Source organism: Bos grunniens, chromosome 3 (genome assembly GCF_055505025.1).
Source record: "Bos grunniens cultivar Pamir isolate PY7600 chromosome 3, Bosgru_T2T1.0, whole genome shotgun sequence".
In the NCBI taxonomy this organism is placed as follows: Eukaryota; Metazoa; Chordata; class Mammalia; order Artiodactyla; family Bovidae; genus Bos; species Bos grunniens.
Genome location: NC_141167.1, coordinates 55,300,833 through 55,328,159, shown reverse-complemented (window position 1 = coordinate 55,328,159; position 27,327 = coordinate 55,300,833). Strand labels below are relative to the sequence as shown.

Genomic DNA, 27,327 nt, shown 5'->3' with positions numbered 1-27,327 from the left:
ACCTCTAGATGAAGTTATTCTGTTAATTTCCTTGGTTACTTTTCTCTCTCTATCTCTCTGTCCAATCAGTCCCTATCCCTGGCAACCACCACCATTAGAAAAACGAAACCTCCATGACAGAGGGAATATTGCCTGTCTTGTCCAGCACCATGGGCTTCCCTGGTAGCTCAGCTGGTAAAGAATCCTCCTTCAATGCGGGAGATCTGGGTTCAATCCCTGGGTTGAGAAGATCCCCTGGAGAAGAGAAAGTCTATCCACTCCAGTATCCTAGCCTGGAGAATTCCATGGACTGTATAGTTCATAGAGTCATAAAGAGAAGGACATGACTGAGCGACTTTCACTTCACTGTCTAGCACCATAGTCCTAGAACACAGAACAATGCCTGACACATGGAAGGCTCTAAGAAAAATATTTATTGAATAAATGAACATTTCTAAACATATTATATTTATGGATGCAGTTTAGTTGTTTTTAATAGTGAATTTTCATTAAGGCCCTATCTTCAACTGTCTAAAAATCAAGGACAATCAATGGCTTCCTCCAACTGCAAATATGCCTGGCTATGACTGACTGCAAGACATTTGGAATAAACAGGCTGTTCAGTGACAGATGAACACATTTTCAAGATAAAAGTTTGTTTTGTAGTAATCAAAATTCTGAAACTGGCTCCTCATGGAACCCTCTGGTTTTAATCAAGCCTCACTGGTCCCTCCAAACATTTAGCAAGGACAGTCTCCTCTGGTTTCAACTTTCAATGGTGGAAGAGAAGAGAAAAACACTTCTCAATGGGTAAAAAAAAAAAAAAAACTGTACATTATCCAGGCTACTTTTGATATTTAAAACCAACTAACAGAGCTGCCATTATTTTTTTTAATTTACCCAGATAAATTAGGACCCATTTAGGTTGAGGACAGCAGAGAAAGCTAGAAGACTAAGGACATTGTCAGTGCTCTGGAAGGGAGAAGAGAAGCAATTTTTTTTCCAATTACTGAAGGCACACTTGTTAGCATATTTGTTCAAAGATTTACTCCCAGTCAGGCCTACGTCAGGATAACAGTGGAGTACCAAAATAATCCTCCTTTTTGTCCTGTTCACCTTTTTCTACAAATCACAACCTGATCAGTGTCTTTCAGCTGTCTTCATGTCAGAGCTCTTATCTGTGAATCCTGACTTAAATCTGAAGGTATTTTAACTAAACTTTGCATTGTAACATATGGCCAGTGATGTTACAACTGCTCATGATGCTAAATGCAAATAACGTCCAGCCTTATATGATTGGACTCTTTGGGAAAACCTTCTGAACATAGAGAATTATAGTTTCCTTGTATGAGGAAATATATAACTAAAAAGGCAATAGGGATTCAGTGCACTAACATCTGTAATGGCTGCCGCCATGAAATTAAAAGACACTTGCTCCTTGGAAGGAAAGTGATGACAAACCTAGATAGCATATTAAAAAACAGAGACACCACTTTGCCGACAAAGGTCCATATAGTCAAAGCTATGGTTTTTTCTCAGTGGTCATGTATGGATGTGAGAGTTGGACCATAAAAAAGGTTGAGCACTGAAGAATTGATGCTTTCAAATTGTGATGCTGGAGAAAACTCTTTGAGAGTCCTTTGGACTACAAGGAGATCAAACCAGTCAATCCTAAAAGAAATTAACCCTGAAAATTCATTGGAAGGACTGAAGCTGAAGCCCCAATACTTTGGCCACCTGATGCAAAGAATCAATTGCTGAAAAAAAACCCTGATTCTGGGAACACTGAAAGCAAAAGGAGAAGAGGGCAGCAGAGGATGAGATGGTTAGATAGCATCACCAACTCAATGATCATAAATTTGAGCAAACTCTAGGAGACAGTGCAGGACAGAGGAGCCTGGTGTGCTGCAGTCCACGGGGTTGCAAAGAGTCAGACACGACTTACTGACTGAACAACAACAACAAACATTGTAAAGTGCTAAGAGTGTTGTCTGGCATATGTCAGGAGCTATATATGAGGAGTTGTAATTAATTGATTTTTATACTACAAAACAAAATGTCTAGGCAAAAACTTTACATTTTAAATCATCACAACAATTACAGTTTCCAGTTATATTTCATGGAGAAGGAAATGGAAACCCACTCCAGTATTCTTGCCTAGAAAATCACATAGACAGAGGAGCCTGGCTGTCTGTAGTCCATGGGGTCACGAAGAGTCAGAAACAACTGAGTGACTAACACTTTCACTTCAAAACTAACATTTAAAAATAAAATCCTTAGGTGACATTATATGAATTTAATAACCATCATTACAAGGATGCTGTTTCATTCACTAATTTCATTTGTGATGAAAAGATTCTAAGAGATGAGCTGCATTTTCCTTGAACCTCTGCAAGTAGTGTACCAGGCACTGCAGGATAAATAGAGTAGAAAAATATGGCCTTGACTATGTCATCAGGGGCTCCTTGTTTGTTTGCGAGATTAGACAGTCACAAGACAAGTAGTGTAAATTTACAACTATATAGAAATTTGATGCTATACTTTCCCCATAGAAAGAGAGATAAATATGGGCTATAATAATCAGAATAGGTCATGAAGAAAATTATTACAGATATAAAAAACAAATCAAGACTTCCAGAACTGTAATTCTCTAATAAAAAGAAAATCAGATTTGCATCAGTGTAACAGGGTATAACAACATATTCTCATAGAGAGATAATCTTTAGCCAACAGCCACATATACTTCATTCTAAACCATGCAATTTGGACATTTTAGTTATGAAATTTAGATTTTCTTTAATAAATTTTGGAAGGAAAATTACATTACTTAATCAACATTTGTATATGAGCATTCTGATTTTGGGCTTCCCTGATAGCTCAGTTGGTATACAACCCCCTTGCAATGCAGGAGACCTGGTTCAGGTCAGGAAGATCTACTGAAGAAGGGATAGGCTACCCACTCCAGTATTGTTGGGCTTCCCTTGTGGCTCAGCTGGTACAGAATCCGCCTATAATGTGGGAGACCTGGGTAGGGAAGATCCCCTGGAAAAAGGTTCTGATTTTAATTATAAAAGCATTATTTAATGATACATATTCACCTGTTCTTAAAGTCATGCTAGTACATTAATTTCTCCCTCCCCTCCTCAAGCTGGGGTTAGGTCTGTCTCTGAACAGGGAGGCCTAAGACCAAACTTCTCCCTCTACCTACCGCAAAGAAGGCTCTTGTTTCCCACAGATCTCAGTGGTCTTTATGGACAGGAAAAATGAGGCTAATTCCAAAATATAGACCTTCATCCTTCAAACTGAAACACTTTTGTTTTGGCTGTGAGGGAGGAGGGGAGGGGCATTGGACCAAGAAACCCCTCTGGACTCATTAGGTTCTATTACTTTGCTCAAGACATGAATATACAGGGAATCCTTCAGAAATCACTTTGATGCATGAATTTTAATTGCTTGTTTGCTTGTCTCATTATCCTGTTTAGCATATAATAATCTCTGGGTGATTTGAACTGACATGTATTTGAGTTTTCAGCAGCTATGTAAAACAAAGCAAGAAGTCCAAGAGAAAGGTGACACCAATGCCATGGTTCAGCTTACATCAATTCATACTCAAAGCAGATATTCAAGACAAGGGCACTGATACAGGTGAACCAGGTTATTCATTCATCTTAATAGCCAAATATAAAATGGCCTGCTAAATCAACCATGAAATCCACATCAATATAAAACCATAGAAATAAGCAAAGTAGCTTTTGCATTCCTACCATTTATCTTAGACAGACCTAAAGCGGGCAATCAGAAGGCCAAGAGCACACAATGGAAATTACGCCTAGACAGACTGCTGTTTTCTCTACCATTCAGGAGAGCTTTTAGCAAGTAGTTCTGGCATCCATAATCACGGATTAGCCTGCTACGAGACGAGAGAGATGTACTAAAAAGGCGAAGATCTCCTCTAAATGCCATGCATTTTAAACTGCCTAGTTCTTTTGTTTGTTTGTTTTTGACTGAAAACAGCAATTCTTTTTTTTTTAATTTACTTATTTTAATTGGAAGCTAATTACTTTACAATATTGTATTGGTTTTGCCATACATTGACATGAATCTGCCATGGGTGTACATATGTTTCCATCCTGAACCCCCCTCCCACCTCCCTCCCCATCCCATCCCCTGGGTCATCCCAGTGCACCAGCCCTGAGCACCCTATCTCATGCATAGAACCTGGACTGGCAATTCATTACACACACGATAATATACATGTTTCAATGCCATTCTCCCAAATCATCCCACCCTCGCCCTCTCCCACAGAGTCCAAAAGACTGTTCTATAATCTGTGTCTCTTTTGCTGTCTCGCATACAGGATTATCATTCAGTTCAGTTCATTTCAGTCGCTCAGTCATGTGCGACTCTTTGCGACCCCATGAATTGCAGCACGCCAGGCCTCCCTGTCCGTCACCAAATCCCGGAGTTCACTCAAACTCATGTCCATCGAGTTGGTAATGCCATCCAGCCATCTCATCCTCTGTCATCCCCTTCTCCTCCTGCCCCCAATCCCTCCCAGCATCAGAGTCTTTGCCAATGAGTCAACTCTTCGCATAAGATGGCCTAAGTATTGGAGTTTCAGCTTTAGCATCATTCCTTCCAAAGAACACCCAGGACTGATCTCCTTTAGAATGGACTGGTTGGATCTCCTTGAAGTCCAAGGGACTCTCAAAAGTCTTCTCCAACACCACAGATCAAAAGCATCAATTCTTCGGTGCTCAGCCTTCTTCACAGTCCAACTTTCACATCCATACATGACCAGTGGAAAAACCATAGCCTTGACTAGACGGACCTTTGTTGGCAAAGTAATGTCTCTGCTTTTGAATATGCTATCTAGGTTGGTCATAACTTTCCTTCCAAGGAGTAAGCGTCTTTTAATTTCATGGCTGCAATCACCATCTGCAGTGATTTTGGAGCCCTCAAAAATAAAGTCTGACACTGTTTGCACTGTTTCCCCATCATTTCCCATGAAATAATGGGACCAGATGCCATAATCTTAGTTTTCTGAATGCTGAGATCGTTACCATGTTTCTAAATTCCATATATATGCGTTAGTATACTGTATTGGTGTTTTTCTTTCTGGCTTACTTCACTCTGTATAATAGGCTCCAGTTTCATCCACCTCATTAGAACTGATTCAAATGTATTCTTTTTAATGGCTAAGTAATATTCCATTGCGTATATGTACCACAGCTTTCTTATCCATTCATCTGCTGATGGACATCTAGGTTGCTTCCATGTCCTGGCTATTGTTAACAGTGATGCGATGAACATTGGGGTACATGTGTCTCTTTCAGTTCTGGTTTCCTCGGTGTGTATGCCCAGCAGTGGGATTGCTGGGTCATATGGCAGTTCTATTTCCAGTTTTTTAAGGAATCTCCACACTGTTCTCCATAGTAGCTGTACTAGTTTGCATTCCCACCAACAGTGTAAGAGGGTTCCCTTTTCTCCACACTCTCTCCAGCATTTATTGCTTGTAGACTTTTGAATAGCAGCCATTCTGACTGGCGTGAAATGGTACCTCATTGTGGTTTTAATTTGCATTTCTCTGATAATAAAGTGATGTTGAGCATCTTTTAATGTGTTTGTTAGCCATCTGTGTCTTCTTTGGAGAAATGTCTATTTAGGTCTTTGGACACTTTTTGATTGGGTTGTTTATTTTTCTGGAATTGAGCTGCAGGAGTTGCTTGTATATTTTTGAGATTAATTCTTTGTCTGTTGCTTCATTTGCTATTATTTTCTCCCAATCTGAAGGCTGTCTTTTCACCTTGCTTATAGTTTCCTTTGTTGTGCAGAAGCTTTTAAGTTTAATTAGGTCCCATTTGTTTATTTTTGCTTTTATTTCCAATATTCTGGGGGTGGTTCATAGAGGATCCTGCTGTGATTTATGTCAGAGAGTGTTTTGCCTATGTTTTCCTCTAGGAGTTTTATAGTTTCTGGTCTTACATTTAGATCTTTAATCCATTTTGAGTTTATTTTTGTGTATGGTGTTAGAAACTGTTCTAGTTTCATTCTTTTACAAGTGGTTGATCAGTTTTCCCAGCACCACTTGTTAAAGAGATTGTCTTTTCTCCATTGTATATTCTTGCCTCCTTTGTTGAAGATAAGGTGTCCATAGGTGCATGGATTTATCTCTGGGTTTTCTATTTTGTTCCATTGATCTATATTTTTGTCTTTGTGTCAGTACCATACTATCTTGTCATTGTTCAGTGCTAAGTCATGTCCGACTCTTTGCAACCCCATGGACTGTAGCTCGCTAGGCTCCTCTGTCCATGGAATTGTCCGGGCAAGAATACAGGAGTGGGTAGCTATTCCATTCTCCAGCAGACCTTCCCAACCCAGGGATCGAATCTGGGTGTCCCACGTTGGCAGGTTGACTCTTTACCATCTGAGCCTCCAGGAAAGACCCAGGGTCCACTGTGGTCTGCAGCAAATTCGTGGGATGAGGCAGAACTGACCTACTTTCTATACTGGAAATTAGCCATGCTCTTCCCTTCACTGACCTGCTCCCCTTCTGATTTAACTTCATATACCCCAAATTAGCAGAACTAAAGCATCCACCAGAATACGGACCACAGGAAACACAAAAATTTACTCCCCATGTTGTATTTTTTTCAATATCAGAATTCTAGCACCCAACCAAGAGTTATTGGAGGCATGACAGAAAGAGAAAGAAAACTTCTTCTTATTCTGTTTGAATGTTATGATGATGCTATATTCCATTAACAAGAATGGCATGAAAAGATTCTTAGACTATTCCAATAGTAAATGCACAAACAAAATCCAAAATAGTCAAAAAGTCTATTGCTATCTTTGCACTAATAAAGCTCACCTTCAGTATAAGATAAAGAATTTAAAGCAAAATGTTTTTAAAGGGAGAGGGAAGATTGCTTTATATTTATAAAAGGAATAATTTAAACAAAGATATAACAGACATGAATTAACCCCTGATGACATTACATTGAAATCTAAATCTTTGAAATCCAGTGAAAACCATTAGAAACACAAACTAACAAAACATAAATATAATGAAATTCTAAGTTCTCATACATATTATTTGACAGAGAAACTAGAAAGAGAAGTAAGAAAATAAGATTCTACAATAATTTGATTTAATAGCTGTATATTGAAATTTGTAACTTAAAAAATAGTATAAATTCTTTTCAAATGCCCATGGATATTTATAAAATCTGATAATAAGAGCTTAACTAAGATTTATAAATTAATATAAAACATTTTTAAACTATTAAACAATCCTCTGGGAAGACTAACTTAAAAAGAAAAATTTCAAGTTTCATACAAAATATTCATAAAATAAACACATATATAAATGTATATATCCATATTTGTATATATATATATATAATATATATATTAGTACAGAAGAATCTTAATAAGCAAATTCTCAGTACAAAAATTTGCTACTAAATTTATACTCTCAAAAATTGATTAAATTACACTAAAATGTACCAATATTGGATCAAAAAAAAGTATTAACCTCAAACCAATAGAAAAAACTAAAACTTTATGAAAATAATACTGAAATGATTCAGTATAAATGATTCAATATTCAGTATTCATCACAAAACAGTTGACATCCAAGTTATTTCAATTATTCCAGAACACAGAAAAAATTTTTCCTACTCTTGTTCAAAACTAACATAATTCTAGTATTAAAAGCAAAAGAATAAAACAAATGAAAAGTATGGACCAATAAAACTTTTATAAACACAAAAACATGCATTAAAGACCTCTTCATAAAACATCTTATTTCTGGAGTGACCAATCATAATAATTTCATATTTTGAGATTAAAGTTGAAGAGTTAATTAAATTAAGACTTAATTTAAGTCCAGGTTCGATGCATGACACAAGGTGCTCAGGGCCAGGGCACTGGGAGGACCCTGAAGGATGGATGGGGAGGGAGGTGGGAAGGGGGTTCAGGATAGGGAACACATGTACACCCATGGATATTTTATGTCAATGTATGGCAAAAACCACTACAACACTGTAAAGTAATTAGCCTCCAATTAAAATAAATAAATAAAATTTTTTTAAAAAGAAAAAAAAAATGTATGCAAATACCAGAATGCACATGAAAAAGGTGTTTAACATCACTAGTCTGTGTGTGTGTTAGTCGCTTAGTTGTGTCCAACTCTTTGTGACCCCATAGACTGTAGCCCACCAGACTCCTCTGTCCATGGAATTCTCCAGCAAGAATGCTGAGGTGGGTAGCCATTCCCTTCTCCAGGGGATCTTCCCAACCCAGGGACTGAACCCAGGTCTCCCGCATTGCGCTATCCAGGAAGCCCTTCATTAGCCTTTAAGGAAATGCAAATCAAAACTAGAAATGACTTAGCATATCAACTAGACAGCCATAATACAAAATGTTTTAATAAAATAAGTGTTGGCAAAAATGTGGAGATACTGGAACCCTCATACATTGTTGACAGGAAAGTAAAATGGTACACCATATGGAAGAGATTAGTGGTTCCTCAAAAACTTAAACATAGAATTACCATATGACCCAGCAATTCCACTCCTAAGTATAAACTCTAAAGAACTGAAAATAAATGTTCAAACAAAAATTTGTACACAAATGTTCATAGCAGCTCTATTCCCAACAACCATAAGATGGAAATAATCCAAACACCCGTCAGCTAATGAATGGATAAACAAAATGTGGTCCATTTATCTGAATGAATATTATTCAGCCAAAAAATTGAATAATGTATTGATACATACCATTATATGGAAGAACTGTGAAAAAGTTATGGTAAGTGAAAGAAGCCAGATACTAAAGGTATAAGCTTCCATTTACATAAACTATCAAGAATAGGCAAATTCATAAAGACAGAAGAAAGAGTAGTGGTTGCCAGGGATCACAAAGAATGGGAAACGGGAAAATGATCACTTAATGGGTATTGGGTTTTTTTTAAGGAGGAAATTAAAATTTTCTGGACAAGACAGGGATAATGGTTGCAGAGTACTGTGAATGTACTAAATGTCACTGAACTGCATCTTTTAAAGTCAAAATAGTGAATTTTATACTATATGAATACTGTCACAGTAAAAATGAAAAATAAATGTATCAATATCGGTGCTTTCTTATATAATGATATGAAAAATAAAATAAAATAATAAAACAAAAAGATTTTATTATTATGATAGGAAAACATTTTAAAATCTCAGGATAAAAATGATGTGAAGCACTGTTATGAAGAAACTACAGAATTATTATTCAAAACATGATTATGATCATGAAAGGAAATATTCTTATACTGTAATTGATAAACTGAACACAAGTGTAAATAAAATGTGAAGAAAAGTTAAAGTTAGGTCAGTAAGATGAAATAAAGGGCATAGAAAAATTCAAACACATTTAAGAACTGCATATATAATAACGGTAAAATTTTAAAACAGTTGCAGAAAGACGATTTAATAAATGATTTGGGATAACAAGCTAACCATTCAAAATGAAAAAAAAGTCATGCTATTAACTTGCAAATTAAACCAACATAAACTTTAAATGTATTAAAAAAAGAAAAAAAAATGAAAAAGCGAAAGTGCTAGGAGAAATGAACACCAATATCATCTTAGCCGGAGAAAGTACTTCTTAACATGAAACAGAAAGCAGTAACTACAAAAAAATTATTGACACATTCACTCCTTATAAGGAAAATACTACATTAAAAAGCTAACAACGAACATGGAAAAACAACTGCTTTTGTAAAAACTGATTTTATAATTACTTTTACATATCAGCATTATCTAATCTTTGTCATCCAAAGACTTCTTGTAAATCATTCACAGATAACCATACCTTCACAAAAGAAAGGAGATAATGCCCAATAGCATAAGAAAAAAGCTCACTCTGTTAATCAAGGAACTTAACCAGTATGAATTCTGTTTCTGATGAGTAAAAGGATGCACCCAGTATGCTAACAGTGTTTATCTCCGGGTAATGAGATTTGAACGATGTTTTTAAACTTTAATTTGTACTTTACTTTCTTACAATAAAATTTTATGGTTGAGGAAAACCTTGCCTTTTTTAGAGTAGCTTGAGGGACTATAACACATGAAAGTCAATATTCCTCAGTAAGGAGAAGATACCCATGGAAATAACGGGAGGTCTTTTCTTTCCAGCAGAATTCCTACAAGAGAGCACCTCTCCACCCTCACACCCACATAAGCCAGTTTTCTGCTGCCTTCACTGCCTCTTCCCTGCTCCTCTCCCCATCCCGTATTCTGTCTCTCTGTCATTCATATGGTTTTTATTTTCCTTGTTTTCTGGTCCTCCGTCATGAACATAAATGCAGGAAGCAAAATAAGGAAAGATGCAACCATAGTAATAACAATAACAATTACTGTTGCTGCTGCTTGAAGTGAAAGTCACTCAGTCATGTCTGACTCTTGTGACCCCATGGACTATACAGTCCATGGAATTCTCCAGGCCAGAATACTCGAGTGGGTAGCCATTCCCTTCTCCAGGGGATCTTCCCAACCCAGGGATCAAACCCAGCTCTCCCGCATTGCAGGATTCTTTACCAGCTGCTGCTATTTAATACTAATGCACCTTTGGGCCCAGAGGTTCCTCCACTATTACTAAAGCAATTAACCCTCTGCTGTGCTCCCAGGAAGGGCCAGAAAAATACAAATAGTTATATTTATGTCATATTAAACAAAGAAAAAGAAGGAAAAGGAGGATGCACATAAGAGAGATTGGAAGAACAAGTACAAAGCTCATAGATAAACTGAAGGAACTAGAAATTATGATTTCTAGAATTTGGCTCAGGAATATTTTCCCAGGTCATGTCTTTATCTCCATGCTTTACTCTTCACCTAGAGAGATACCCAGCCTTTTGCTCAACAAAAAGCTGCTGAAAAAATAAATCAGTGAATAAGTTAACAAGTAGATTGGAAGCATAAATGATTTAATTTCCTTCATTTATATTTATTAATGTTCACAGCAACTTGTTTTTCTTTAAGTCCCTGCTAACATTTTCTTAACCTAACTTCTTGGAAAGAGTTAATTGCTTTTGTAATGCTTTCACCAACATTTATTTCTCTTCCATATCCTGAGTCACTTTCCTTATCAAAAGATAATCTAAAAATACTAATTTGAATTATTAAATTTTTATTACCTGATTCAATTTTTCTGCTAGTCATATTTTACTTGAAAAATCATCTTAGCTTTTAATATTAATTTATTACTGCTGTACTCTAATCTTGTTCAGTACAGTAAACTGCTGTACTCTAATCTTGTTCAAGCCTGTTCCAAATACTAAAGAGTTTCTTATTTGTACACTTTTATATCTCTAGTAATTATATACATTATCTCTTTTCTCCTGGCTTTACATTACAATTTATATCACTTGACTTTGGATCACATTTTTTCCAGTAATTTTTCTTTGTAAATGATATGCTATAGATATTTATGTTACCAAAACAGTCTCATCCACTACATTCATAACAGAATACCTGCTATTCCTTTTTGCCATAGTTTTTTTTTTTTTTCTTTCAAGCAAAAGCATTTATTTGGTTATCCATTTTAAATACAGCAGAGGGATAGTTAGGGGGTCCAAACTTGACTGCACCTGCTATTGTATCTGCTATTTTATTATAACATAAAGTATAATCAAATATCTTCATATCTCAATTTTCTATATATGTCCTCCATTTTCCTTTTCTATAAATACTATTAATTAAGGCCATAGATATCATTACCAATTAGATCACAGAGATTGTTATTCTGCATTTAGAATACTTCCTGGCACCTGGTAGTGCTCAATAACCACTTGTCAAATGAGTAAACAAATAATTCCTTGCGGACCACCAGTTTGAGGGTAACAGCTTCCTGCTATAGCACCCTTATTCATTTAACAACTAATTAAAAAGTACTTTTGATCATCTTGTTGACAAATGATCTTTTGTGGGCTTTTACTGGTCGGCAGCATTAATATTTAACAGTAATAGCAACAATAATGATAACAGCATAGTAACCGAAGTATATGGTATTTACTCTGTCAAGCACTATATTAACTTGGTGGTGGTTTAGACGATAAGTCGTGTCCAACTCTTGTGACCCCATGGACTGTAACTCAACAGGCTCTTCTATCCATGGGATTTACCAGGGAAGCATAGTGGAGTGGGTTGCCATTTCCTTCTCCAGAGTATCTTCCCAACCCAGGTTCTGAACCCATGGACCCATGTCACTTGCTTTGCAGGAGGATTATTTTACCGTGGAGTCACCAGGGAAGCCCAATTATTTTAATTCACATATATTAATTTATTTAGTCCTCAAAAACAACTCAATGAAGTGATACTATTACTCTACCCATTTTACATATGAAGAAACTGATCACAGAGTGGTTAAGGAAAGTGGAAGAAATAGGACTTGAACCTAGACTCTTAACCACTACGTGATAATGACTCTCCAAGACCTAGTATTTTAATTCTTAGGGTGTATCTTTTACTCCAAGTAAGTTATAAGCTCTTTAAGGAAAGAGCTTAATCTTTTACCTTCTGGAATCAGTCACAGCCCCAAGAGTAGTGCCTTATATGTCATAGGCTCAATAATTTTTTGCTAATTTTAGCACTGATTAATAATGTATAAGTTAATATCTAATAAATTATACTATAATAATAAAAATTTGAATTCAAATAAAATGGGAAAGATTATCATGAAACATCTTTACCTCTGGTAAGGCAGTGAAATGGGCACAATAATCTGAACCGTTGGGTGAAATTGTCCAGGAACATTCTCTGTAGCTATGAGCTCCCTCTGTTCCTTTCTAATGTAACCAAATCTTCTCAACAGAGGAAAAATGGAAAACATCTGAACTAAACACAGATGATTATTCCTAATTGAGATGAGGGGTGGTAATGACAGCAAAAGATTTTTGAGGATTTGGGGATTGTGTTGAGCATACGATGCACCAATCACCATGTTATGAGATTGTAAACAGGGCAGATCATACCTACTGACAGTACTTGTCAGTAAGTACTATTATCATAACCAGTTCACAGATGTACGAAATTGGCTTAGAGTAACTACAGGTCACAGCTAACAGGTGGTGGGGTTGGGACCCAGTCTATGTTTAAGTAACTAGAGTATTCTAAAAGGAAGGTTTGACTGGGGATTATGCACCAAAATCTAAAATCATGGAACAACAGACTGGTTCCAAATTGGGAAAGGAGTACGTCAAGGCTGTATATTGTCACCTTGCTCATTTAACTTATATGCACAGTACATCATGTGAAACACCAGGCTGGACAAAGCACAAGCTGGAATCAAGGTTGCCGAGAAAAATATCAATTACCTCAGATATGCAGATGACACCACCCTTGTGACAGAAATTGAAGAAGGACTGAAGAGTCTCTTGATGAAAGTGAAAGAGGAGAGTGAAAAAGCTGGCTTAAAACTCAACATTCAGAAAACTAAGATCATGCATCTGGTCCCATCACTTCATGGCAAATAGATGGGGAAACAATGGAAACAATGAGAGACTGTATTTTCTTGGGCTCTAAAATCACTGCAGATGGTGACTGCAGCCATGAACTTAAAAGATGCTTGTTCCTTAGAAGAAAAGCTATGACCAACCTAGATAGCATATTAAAAAAGCAGAGACATCACTTTGCCAACAAAGATCCGTCTGGTCAAAGCTTTGGTTTTTCCGGTAGTCATGTATGGATGTGAGAGTGGGACTATAAAGAAAGCTGAAGGCCGCAGAATTGATGCTTTTGAACTATGGTGTCGGAGAAGACTCTTGAGAGTCCCTTGGACTGCAAGGAGATCCAACCATTCAATCCTAAAGGAAATCAGTCCTGAATAATCATTGAAAGGACTGATGCTGAAGCTGAAATTCCAATACTTTGGCACCTGATGGGAAGAACTGACTCATTGGCAAAGACCTTGATACTGGGAAACATTGAGGGCAGGAGGAGAAAGGGATGACAGAAGATGAGATGGTTGGATGGCATCACCAACTTGATGGACATGAGTTTGTGCAAGTTCTGGGAGATGGGGATGGACAGGGAAGCCTGGAGTGCTGCAGTCCATGGGGTCACAAAGAGTCAGACACAACTGAGCAACTGAACTGAACTGACTGACTAAAATCTAAAATGATTGTTTTTACATAATCCAGTTGTCTCTGTCTCCTCTGCCATCACACCAAGCCACACTTCACTTTGGCATTTCACTGTCTGAATTTAATTTGGGGATTCAATAGCTTAGCAGGAGTGAGAAAAACCACCTCCCTGTCTGAATAAAGCCACAATTGTACCAACTCCTCTGTGGCATCACCATCCTGACACACAGCACTAACAAATTTACCCAAACTTTGAAAGGTAATATTTGCAAATATCAAAAGGCAAATTTCTCCTATTGAATGAAATTCTCTCTGAATACAGTTAAATGGCATTGATAGACCAGGTAAAATCTGATGTGGTTATGAATGCCTTCCAAAGAAATATAAATGAAATGCATTTTATATACCTCCTGTAAGGATCAGTTCAGTTCAGTTCAGTCGCTCAGTCGTGTCCGACTCTTTGCAACCCCATGAATCACAGCACACCAGGCCTCCCTGTCCTCACCAACTCCCGGAGTTCACTGAGACTCATGTCCATCGAGTCAGTGATGCCATCCAGCCATCTCATCCTCTGTCGTCCCCTTCTCCCCCTGCCCTCAATCCCTCCCACCATGAGAGTCTTTTCCAATGAGTCAACTCTTTGCATGAGGTGGCCAAAGTGCTGGAGTTTCAGCTTTAGCATCAGTCCTTCCAAAGAAATCCCAGGGCTGATCTCCTTCAGAATGGACTGGTTGGATCTCCTTGCAGTCCAAGGGACTCTCAAGAGTCTTCACCAACACCACAGTTCAAAAGCATCAATTCTTCGACACTCAGCCTTCTTCACAGTCCAACTCTCACATCCATACATGACCACTGGAAAAACCATAGCCTTGACTAGACGAACCTTTGTTGGCAAAGTAATGTCTCTGCTTTTGAATAGGCTATCTAGGTTGGTCATAACTTTCCTTCCAAGGAGTGTCTTTTAATTTCATGGCTGCAATCACCATCTGCAGTGATTTTGGAGCCCCCCCCCCCAAAATAAAGTCTGACACTGTTTCCACTGTTTCCCCATCTATTTCCCATGAAATGATGGGACCAGATGCCATGATCTTCGTTTTCTGAATGTTGAGCTTTAAGCCAACTTTTTCACTCTCCACTTTCACTTTCATCAAGAGGCTTTTTAGTTCCTCTTCACTTTCTGCCATAAGGGTGGTGTCATCTGCATAAGACTAAGCAAATAAAGTTAGAACTGGCAACCCAAAGAGATTCAGGGCACATAAACATCTTGAATAGTGCTTCAAATGTTTTGGGTCTTAACTTAAAACTCCAAAGCACATTAAAGCAGAAGACTTTCAGATCCATGATGGTATAAATTTAATCCACATGTGCCTGATTCATTTACACTTGAAGCATTCAAGTAATGTTTTTTAAGTGCTGTCTCAATGTCTATGAGATCTCTGGCATTTTGTGTCTTTCTCCTTAAAAAACAGGAAATCATACTTTGGCAAGAGTAAATAAACTTAAAATACCAAAGTATTACAGACCACCATGCACAACTAAATCAACAGACTTTTGTGTAAATTCTCAATCCAGCAGTGTCTTTTTTTTTAATTAGATTGACTTTTGCTGGTCCAATTTTACACCATTCATTTCCATGAAGGGAGATGTTATACTCAAATATGATATCAAATCCAAAGACCTATAGACAGCTCAATAGATTTACCAAATCACACTGTAAACCTATGTGTAATATACTTTATACTGAGATAACATGTAAATAAATGGACTTCTAGAAGAGGGTCCTAAGCCAGATTCTGTAGGAAACAGACTCTGAGACAGTGATCTACATGCAGAAATTTTTCTGAAGGGTGTGAGGCAATGAGGGAAGCAGGATTTGGCAGAAGGAGGCACAGAGCTGGAATGCAGTTATAAGCTCTGAAGTGCATAGGACCCTTCAGAAATGTCCCACAGGAGGCAAAGGTGTGCTTTAGGTCCCCACACCCACCTGTCACTGTACACAGAATGACCAAAGAGAGGGGGGCACAACCACCGGCAAGGCAGCTCCCTTGGCTGAGGGTAATTTCCCTGAGGGGAAAACTCACCCCATAGGGATCCAAGTGGGACACCAGTGTCTACTAAACAAGGCTGTTGGAGTTTTCTGAGAATTAATCCTCTGTGAATATAAGACCTACTCAGTATTTCAGTCTGATTAGCAATACAAATCAGAGAAGACGATGGCAACCCACTCCAGTACTCTTGCCTGGCAGATCCCATGGACAGAGGAGCCTGGTAGGCTGCAGTCCATGGGGTTGCTAAGAGTCGGACATGACTGAGCGACTTTACTTTCACTTTTCACTTTCATGCATTGGAGAAGGAAATGGCAACCCACTCCAGTGTTCTTGGCTGGAGAATCCCAGGGATGGGGAAGCCTGGTGGGCTGCCATCTATGGGGTGGCACAGAGTCGGACACAACTGAAGCGACTTAGCAGCAGCAGCAGCAGCAATACAAATTGAGCCATATATTCACTCAATCAGCTAGCAAAGGCTTGAGGTAAGCAAACTCATTTTATAGAGAAATTTTAACATTTACTATGGAGCTTTTATTTATGACAATGTACGACCAGTGTCTGTAGGTCTTACCAAAAGACATTTTCTCCTCCTGTGTCCTGAAATAATCCCCTCAAAGATAAAACACCAATAAATATACATTTTGGAGAAAAAAAAAATTGTGCATGTAGAGAAAAAGGCAGCACTAAAGATAATAATGGGGCAAAAATAACTTTGAAGAAGTTGTATCACCTAGCTTTTTCCCTTTGCCTTCAATAATTCACATTTGATACCTGGTTCCTTTTCATTCATTCATTCAATAAACATTGGTTATGACCTACTTCTTGTAGAAACTAAAACATAAACCAGCAAATAGCTCTTAAATGCCAAGAACCATTGAGACTAACAGAGGAAACTGACACATAAACGATGTAACAAGATAGAATCAATCCCAGTTTATCTATGAACTTCTTCCAGGTTGCTGATGAAATTCCTAAATCCTAGCACCAGACTCAAATTGTCGAATGTTCAGGATTCTCTAGGATGCCAATTCTAATACTCCTGGGAAACCTCTGAACACACTTTCACCTCTCGGATCTCTCTAATCCAAATCCCAATCCACAGTTTTGAAGTATTCCCAAGGCCGACCAATCAAGTCCTAACCCCATCAGCAGACTGAGTCCAAAGTGGAAATGAGAACCACTACCCACTGAGCCCTCGTTTACATTAAATTCATTTAGAAAATACTTATTGGGCCCAACTCTGTGCCAGCCATTGGTCTTAGAATTGAGGACACAGCAATAAACAAGGTTCCTTCCTTTAAGGAGGTTATATGCTAGAGGCAGAAGCCAAACAACCACCAAATAAGCAGATAAGTGTATCCCATGTTATCTGATACTGCTAAATGCTATGAAAGAAAATAAAGCAGAGGAATGGAATAGAGAAGAGAAGGGTCACTTTCTAAGACAGCCTGGTTAGACAACATGATATTTAAGAGAGGAGTCAGGGAAGAGCCACATGGATGTCAGGAGGAGAGTACCCCAGGCAAGAGAACACCAAGGCTTCAGGCTCAGGATGTGTTCCCAAATCTCTGAGAACTGCTCCTCTGCCAGCTCCCGTCACTGACCTCACACCACATACTTCATGTCCACCCAAACACAAGAGCAGCCTGAATACCCATCATAGAAACTATATTTAACTATCTCTAAAATGTGCCTTATTTTCTGGATATGAATTTTGAGTTGCATGTGTCTGAGTTGTTCAAGAATTTCATAAAAGTGGGGTTTCCCTGGTGGTCCAGCAGTTAAGAATCCACCTGCCAGCACAGGGGATGTGGGTTAGATCCCTGGTCCTGGAAGATTCCACATGCTGAGAGGCAACTAAGCCTGTGAGCCACAAGTACTGAGCCTGCGCTCTGGAGCCCATGCTCTGCAACAAGAGAAGCCACAGCAACGGGAAGCCCAGACACTGCAGCTAGAGAGTACTTCCTGCCCACCACCACTAGAGAAAGCTTCATGTAACAACAAAGACCTAGTGCGGTCAAAAACAATAATAAATAATTTTTAAAAGAATTTCATAAAAGTAGAACCCAAGTATTATCAGTCCTTTCTCCAAACATCATCATTATAGCTTCCACATTCTTAAACCAGGGAGCACTCCCACTTCACAAGGGAAAGCAGCTAAAACAATTATCAACAATATCACCTCTAAACTAGTAGCAATGCAAGAATAGTCAAAAAGATCTGACATAAAGCCATAAAACAATCCAGTTTGTTTTTAATTTTAAAATGAAACTCATTCAAAGTCCTTTATTTGGTACAGTGAGATCCAATGATGGATTGGTTAATTATTTTTTTTAGTTTGGGAAATAATTCAAACAGCTACACATTATGTATGCATATATTTACACACTTCCACATTTTCATTTGAAATATGTAAATATACATCCACTCACCATCCTTTTGGTATAGAGCCAGGTGGACAGGACACATACACAGGTTGTCATTACACAGTTTTTACACATGATAATGAGGGCCAGCCTCTCAAAGAAAGCAATCTTTACTAATAGTCAAAATGTTCTATTCTGTTGTTTTGTTCCACCATTTGCCACTGGCCCTGTAAGATCTGGTCTTTATGACGCCAATACCTTTAGCAATTCAGTAGAATTCAATTAACCATTCAGTTATTTGATTTATATCTGACAAACATCTTAGTGACCAAATGTTTAACTACATGACTAGAAATACTAGCAGAAGAGTAAAAACCTTAGAAAAATTAAAGTCAAACTCTATGTATGAAAGAAAACACATTTCTTGGGTAAACTCGCCTATATAAGTTATCATTCTGCTCTTCATATACTTCCCAATTCAAAATGATCCTTCCAGTAAAAGACTGCTAAAGTTGAACTGTGTCATAACTCGACAGTTGCTGACTTACGGAACAGATTAAAAATTACCATTTGGTTTCAATATCTGCTTAATTAACTTACCTACAGAACTCAGAACCCACATTCTGGTAAATCATTTCCCATCTCTTGACATTCATACTACTTAAGTTACAGTCAACCAGTCAACAAGTATTTATTGCTCTGCCAAACTAGTGAAATAAATATAGGAATAATAATAAGTTCTTTTTAGGATTACATAGTCTAGAAATGGAATGTTAAAAAGACTCACTACCTGAATAAAGACAAAAGTAAAGATATTAAGGAAATGTTACTTAGAAGTGCTGTTAAGTGTCTTCTTTTTCCACATCACTCTAGAAACATCAGAAAAGTATTTTCAAGGTTTATTTATTAGGAAAAAGTGGTTCACCTAAGATGCATGCAAGACAATTTTATAATGGCCATTTGACTCTCAAAGCTTTTTGTATTAACTTGTTGCTAAATGGAATTGTAGGTCAGTCAGTACCTATTTCATTTCCCTGTATTTTTCAATTGGGATTGTAATTAAATGAATTAACAATGTTTAAAACTATAAAATTCAGATATTGAAAATTTTTCCGACACTAACAAGTTATACTTTAAGTTAGTATTATGACTATGTTTCTAAGTAACAATTCCTGAAAATAAACATATACAGACACACACATACACATACATTCCTCTTTTTGTGGGGAAAAAAATAGGGGATTTTTAGGGCAGTGAAACTATTCTGTATGATACTGTGATGGTGGATACATATCAATATACATTTGTTAAAACCCACACACTGTACAGCACAAGGAGAACCCTGATATAAACTACAGACTTTAGTCAATTATAATGTACTCATACTGGCTCATCAATTGTAACAAATGAACTACATCAACGCAAGATGTTTATAATAAGGATTACTGAGTGTGAATGGATGGAAACATGAGGAGGTATGTGAATTCTGTGCTTTCTACTCATTTTTCTGTAAACCTACAACTACTCAAGAAAAATAAAATCTATCAAAAGAGATTTCTAACAAATATCATGATCTTCTTACCTTTGTATTAAACTCAATCATCAAAATTAATAAAGTATCCCCTTTTTCATCAGCCACAAGTTTTAAAAGTTTTAGAAATTATGCCAAAACTATTGATAAGTTTTGATGCAGTAAATCCTGCCAATCCCAGACATCAACACCTGCATTACTCACTTCCTCCTTTCAGTTTATGCATGCACCTGTACCCTTATTCCAGTTTGAGGCTTGAAAAAGGACAGTGAACACAGGTCAAAGACTGTCTGCAGATGTTCATTCAAATGACAAATTCAACATTTCATCCTTATCAGGATGAGAGAAGGCACAGTGTAGAGTAGGACATTGACCTGGAAGATGTCACAATTATAGTGCATCTGTGGGAATTTAGAAGCTCAGTTTCAGAGATATGTTTTGAACATTTAGAAGTTTCTAACATGTAGGGAGCAGAATGATGGCTCAGTCATTAACACCTATGCAGTTTCTCCTGGGCATTCAGAGGATAAAGGAAAAATGGTTCAATAGGGAAATCAGTGTTGGGTATTATTTTGGCATTTCCAAGCCTGGATTTTTCACTCAGGTTCCATTTAGAACTGTCGGAGGGCCTTAACAAAGCAAGTAAGGCACTTGTTATAAGTCACAAGTTACAAATCCTTTAGCCAGAACTTGCCATGAAGACCCAAGACTTCACAAGAGAAAGAAACTAGGAATGCAAAGAATGCTTGAAACAATTTAAAACATCAATTCAGCCTGGGGTATCTGTGGTAGACTTACTACCCATCTGATGCAGAAACAATTTTCCACACTAAAAAGCAGTTTAGAAGTATTGATGCATTGGGGTCATAAGTGTAGCAATAATTCACAGTTAAATAGAACACAGACCTCAGAAAACATTTCATAAAAATAAAATTATATTTCCACTAGGATATATATGCAAGATATTAACTAAATTGTAATATCTATTTTAGCAGTAAAGAAAACCAAAACTTCAGGAAAAGAAATTAGAGAAAAACATAAATTCAAAATATTCCTGGTGAGGATGAAACTTTGTTACCTTCTATTGCCTGACAGTAGTTAACCTAAAACTCCTATTTTTTCAAAGTCAAAAGCCAAAACTAAGTAGAATTTTAAAGGTGACTTGAAAAAAAAAAAAGCAAAAACCAAAACACCAGTGATTAGCCCAGTTATCCAAGGTTACCTGTCTCTCATTAAGTTCACTACTTCATGGTTTTCAGGCTTTCTCCAGAGCTTCATTTTTACATTTTCTTTAAATATTTTCAGCTACCTCTTTTCTCCCTTGCTTAGCATTCCCTTTCCAGCCCTCAAATTAGTCATTTTTACTCAGACTTATTTTTTATTTTAAAAAGCTACTCTATTTCAAAGTTTAAAAGAAAAGGAGAATTATTCTAAGGGAATTCCCTTTGTCAAGTAGCATAAATTAAACTCTCCAAGAATGAGCACTGAAGTGATTCCAAGTGTTGACAAACTTTTCTCAGCTATTCACATTCAAACAACTAAACTATGAGCTCAGATGAGACCCCGAGTTGGGTTCACCTAAGGCCTCCTAAATTGACAATAAGCAAGCTTCAACATGTTGACTTGCCATTGACAGATGTAGTCTATCCTCTGCTAGATTGGGCACCTTGGACCAATTCCAGAATACTGTGTAAAAAAATACTTAAATGATACAATTTCAGTAGCTAAATGCAAATTGTAAGGAAATAAGAGGTATAGAAATAAAGAAATATTTTAAAAGCAAGAAATTCTTTTGCAGAATAAAATTGACTACTAGAGGATCTATCTGCAGCAGCAACTCTCAAGACTTCTGTTCACCAGGACCATCAGGATTGTTTATTAAAGCTCTAACTGGCAACAGTTCTTAGACAATGAACCCACAGGGGCGTGGAAGAACTGCATTAAAACAAACAAGAATAAGCACTTGCACATCACTATGCAAGGTATGACCATGACCTCTGTGTTATGGCTACCTCTGTCTTAACTTTTTTGCCTTACCTCTACCTGAGTATCACCTGTATTACTACCTTTGAATACCAATCTGTTTCCCCCTTGGCAAATGGAAAAAGGAACGGAATCTTCACTGCCATCAGTAGCCACATACACAAGGATGTTTTCTCTTTCCTTGTATGTTATCACCTTTTCTATCAAAAATTGTTGGCCAAAGTTATGGCCATACTTATCAATCACAAGTATTTTTTGTCTTCTATTTAGAAAGTCATATAAATGATTTATATTTGTTGCTAATTCTATAAGCTTAGCCTTCATTTCCAAATAAAAATACCAAGATGTTAAATATAGCTGCTGGAAAAAGAGGAAATGAAATGATAAGAGAAGATTCCTTGGCTCTCATATCCCTTCCTGCATTACTATCATCCTGGGTTAATGAACTAGAGATTTCTTTACCTGATCTACCCATTCCTTACCTGATCTACCCATTGAGATCACCTGCACTATCCAACTATCTCAACTCATCACTTCCCTTTGCAAACGGAGACCTGATCATTGTGTGTTGAGAAGCCAATCTATAAATTACAAGCCCATGTGATTTTCTATCAAGACTTACTGGAGTCCATTCCAATATTGTTTTATAGTCATTTTTTCACATTTTAGAAACTAATCATATTCAGTATATTAAGACTGTCATTTCTGCGAAAATTACTTTATACCACACTGCAATATTTAACACTACGGTTAGAATTGTTTACTGAGATATTTCTTTTATTTCCAGGCTTGTGGGAAAATAACCATCTGTGTCATAGTTAGCTTAATTCTAAGCCAGAGCTGAGAACTAAAGTAAGTTCCGAACAGGAGTAAATTCCAGCACTCAAAAGATGAAACAGCATTGCCCATCAAGACTAACATCTTTGAAAAAGACAACAAACCTTGTATTGAATATGGATTAACTGAAAAAGGCAAAAAAAAATGTCAAAACCATAGATCCTTACCAGAAAAGGACTCCAACAAATGCAGGAAACACACATTATACCCAGAAGCTGGATGACCATTTCAAAGTGATGAGACCTGCCTTGTCTGTGCTGCTGACTTCTAAATTTAACTTTCAAAAGTGAAATTCCTGTGATGGCATTGCAAACAAATGAAATACCCAGGGCTAGGAGCCCCAGAAAAGCAAAAAGTAAAAGATAAAACCTATCTTCCCAGTCTTTGATTTCATCTGTTTTGTAGAAACACCAGGTCCTTGAAGCTTGAATTTTATAGTCACGATGCCCGAGGATGGGCAGCAAAGCTACAAAAACAGCAAAAAAGCACACCCCACTCAACATCATTTTAACATGCTTGGTTGTAATTTTTGTAGAGTGAAATATTGGTTTGGTGACTCCAATGCATCGCTCTATGGCCATCAAACTGCCTAGAAAAAGTGGGCACAGACCAGAGAACACCATGCAGATACCAAAAATACTGCAAAGGATATTTGACTTGTCAAAGTAGATCCAGTCTTTATCAGAAGCATACACAAAGACTGCTATAGTTCCATTGATGAGGTGCCCAAAGAAATCTGTGATTACTAGAGCACTAGCCAAAAGCAAAAACGATGACTTATACTTCTGTCTAAATCTCTGGTATGCCTTCATGAGAATAGCAATGGCAAGGCTGTTCGATAAGATTCCCACTGTCATGAAGATTATTGAAAAAGATATTGAAAGGTCTTCTTCCAGTTGGCAAGTTGTATTTGAAAGGAGCTCAGATTCAGGAGACACTGGCTGTATAGAACTGTTCGTGGACATTGTTATGGAGATAAGAGCTGGCCACTCAAGTCATCTCCTTCTCAAGAGTTTAGGCTTGCAGTCCAGAGATCTGTAGCATAAAGACAGAGAAATCATGAGCTCTGGAAAACTGCTCATCTGGCACCCCAGCACCCTATGGTGGGAATCATATTTATCCAGCCTATCAGGAGCCAGATTGCATCATGCTGTGAACAGCACATATCTGCCTGGGGTTCCACATCTCATTTTCAAGGTAAAGAAGCTACCAGAACTGAGACCTTTTGGTTAACTTCTGTGTCTACTCTGCCAATGAGCACCTCCTAAATCTCCTCCTGACACTTCACTGACACCCTAAAACTTCAGATTTACCAAGTCACTTAACAAGACTAGATTTAAACCCAAATGAGTTTTTAAAAGTATGATAGTCTATTCTAATAACTAAGTGACCTTCTAAACTTTTTGCTTTTTCCTCTGATGAACTTTGCCCCAAACGTGTAGATTATTCCTTTGGGAGCTATGTCTGTTTGTCACGCAGACAAAAATCATCTTCCCCAAATTTTGGAAGGGTGCAGGGTGGAGCCGCAAGCGCACTGACGCTGCATGGGCTTCTCTGAATAAGTTCTGAATTCGAGCTAAAACTATGTGATTTAGCTCAAATAACAGCAAACCACACACATCAATGACCCATGGAAGGTTACCACCTGTGCAGAAATGCAGGTGGGTGACAGCAAGGGAGACGGACCACCCTCACTGTGGGTAGTTCTGCCTAGATGCTGCTGATCTTAAGCTACAGGTTCAGGGCAGCAATATCCAAGGCGAATTATTCATTTGTAGCTCTTTCCCTAAGGCTTCCTTGGTAGCTCAGACGGTAAAGAGTCTGCCTGCAGTGCAGGAGATCCGGGTTTGAACCCTGGGTTAGGAAGATCCCCTGGAGAAGGATATGGCAATCCATTCCAGTGTTCTTGCCTGGAAAATCACATGGACGGAGGAGCCTGGCGGGCAACACCCCACAGGGTCGCAGAGTTGGACACGACTGACACACAGCTCTTTCCCTGGTGAGCTGAGGCCTGAGTCACAGACCCTCTATGCCCACCACCGCCGCCACCCCGCCCCGAGCTCTTTCGGCCGGCGCTTCCCCAACAGCTTTCCCGGAGGCTAGGAATTCCGAAGCCAGCCTTTCCTGGGACCGGCCCAAGAAGGGCCGCCCCGGTCTGCCCGCAGGGCGGGCGCCTCCTCCGAGTCTTACTCACAGCGCTACTTTCGCCCGCTGCTACCCCGACGCCCCCGGGCCTCTGCTTGCAACATCCTTCCCAAACCTCTTAACTGGCTGAAACTTTCGGCGATTGCTCAAACGCCAGAGGGCCGGTCTCCCTCCCACCCCGGGGGCGCCAAAGACCTGAGCTGATCCGGATGTGGGAGTCGAAGGGTCCCGGGCAGGGAACGAGGGGCGAAAAAGGATCTTTTCCTTTACCCGTTTCCCTCCTCTTAGACCCGTTCTCCCGGGTCCCAGCCGCGCACCTCAGAATCCGGACGGGTCGGTCTTTCCTCTGAGGCTGTATCCCCAGCTGGGAGCATCTGTTCCAAACTTGTTGGCCAGCGCAGGCTCAGGTGCCCTCGGGTGCAGCTGCCTGCTGCCGCCCCGGGCGTCCGAGAGTGGGGTGGCTAAACCTCAGTAGGCTTGAGCATCCGGAGACCAACGCGTGGGAATCTAGCCGCTAGAGGGGTGGTGACCTTGGCATCCCCGGCTGCGGGCAGGGCTCTAGGCGGAGCAGAAGGGCGCGCCAGCCCGTGGGCCATCCCGCGCCCTGCTCTGCTTCGCCGCCGCAGCCGATGCCTCCAGAGCGCAGCGCTGCGCCCTCGCCACGGCTCCGGCCCGGACTCGCCCTCGCCGCGCGTCCTTCCGCGCGCTCGCGCAGCGCGGAACCTGCCTGGTGCGCTCGGCTGGCTGGATCCTTTAGCACCTAGCAGCGCTCGCCGCCTGGGCGGGGAGGAGGGCGCGGTTGACCTCCGCCCCTTCCTCTCCGCCCCTTTTGCCTTGAGCCTGACCGGGAGAAACTTCAGCACCGTGTTCAGATGCTACAGCCCCCCTCCTCAGCATCACTACGGCCCTCTTAGCTGCCCGAGCAATTAGGGAAAAGTTTTGTTTTAAACTCATTCTCCAGCTAAAGGCGCCATCTCTACGGCTGTAAAATAACAATCAGGAGAGCCGAGGAAAGCGCGCAGACAGCAGTCGTGACAGCGTGTTGGAACTGTCAGATTGTAGTTTGCCGACAGTTCATCCCAAATCCATCTTAAAAAGATAAAACCAGGTACAAAGAAAGAGATGGTGCATTTGAGATGGTGGGCTTAGGGGCCGATATCCCCAAGAAGTGAAAAACATTCGGGCCACGTGTTGTCAATGGGAAGTCGCTGCCTTAGGATTCTCTGTCACTTACAGGACTGGACTGTTTCTAGCTTTCTAAAGAAGGTGAGAAGGGAAAGGGTGAGGCGTATTCTCGAAGGACGAATGCAGATAAAGCAATAACATTTTAATGATTTTAAAAGCTCAATGGTGAGAGAATTTCTAGTGGTGTATTTACTCAAAGAAACGCTAATAAATTTGGCTGAAATAGTTTTATAATCAAGAAATATCCACTATTTCATTAAGAATTGTAATTCGAGTCATTTTAATATTGTAACCGCTTTTTGCTTATATTGTTTCGATCCTAACCTATTAACTCTCATTTTCATAACTTATGGAAATGTATTACTGACTTTTGCTTTTTTTGTCAGTAAAATATTGCCACAACTTACGTGAAAAACCAATGCCTCATGGAAATAAACCCTCTTTTCTCTGTTCTAAAATCAGAAGAGGTCTCTAAACTCCTGGAAATTAAAAAGGATCATAAAATGCTACAGTGAGATAAATAAATTAGCCATTAACTATAGAAAAGAATGATTGCAGTTTTTCTCTGTGGTAGACATAGATTTTTTTTTAATGATATGATCATAACTTATAAAATAAACTATTACTCAGGTAGTCACTTGAAAATTCTGGTTAACCAAATATTCTAGTTAGTAGAGAAATAGTATATCTGAATGACCAGTGTCCAAAAAACAACTATGTAATAAACCACATGGAATATGTTAATCACACAGAGTACTATTCTATCCTTTAGTGATTAATATCACTTGATCACATTGGATACAATTATCTATTTCTTATGCCTCTCCCACTGAACTGCATATCTGCAAAGGTCTTAATTATCTCTCCATCCTCACCTAGGACTATCCTCCTGGTCACTTATTAACATTGCTTGAATTCATCAGTGGTACAAGCAACATTTCCAGGATTACACTTCAAGATCTTTAAAAGTCCCGATCTCTCACTGGCACATCTCACAAACAACAGCTACTTAATCTACTGGGTAAAAAAGAGAAAATTCTCATGAAAGCAATTTCAAGTCATAATGTTTATTATGTATATTCAAAACATTATTAATCTATTTTTCAAAGTGCTAGATAAATCCTA

The 27,327-nt window shown here is 38.7% G+C and overlaps 1 protein-coding gene across 4 annotated transcripts in view; it reads right to left on the bottom strand.

The window, feature by feature from the left end:
- PTGFR (prostaglandin F receptor) overlaps positions 1 to 26,743 on the bottom strand; it is a 63,825-nt gene extending 37,082 nt beyond the window's left edge. For 2 of the 4 annotated variants that reach the window (XR_015160334.1, XM_086390752.1), the window contains exons 1-2: positions 25,335 to 26,743; positions 23,040 to 23,907 (exon numbers count right to left, since the gene is read on the bottom strand). Coding sequence is in view for 3 of the 4 variants with exons in the window: in XM_086390752.1 (XP_086246878.1) it covers positions 23,040 to 23,837 (798 nt within the window). In the remaining variant the exon portion in view is untranslated. Of the gene's footprint in view, positions 1 to 8,154; positions 8,339 to 23,039; positions 23,908 to 25,287 lie in introns of those variants that run through there. The other 2 variants (XM_086390754.1, XM_086390753.1) reach the window with 2 other exon arrangements.
- Between the last annotated feature and the right edge of the window lie 584 nt (positions 26,744 to 27,327).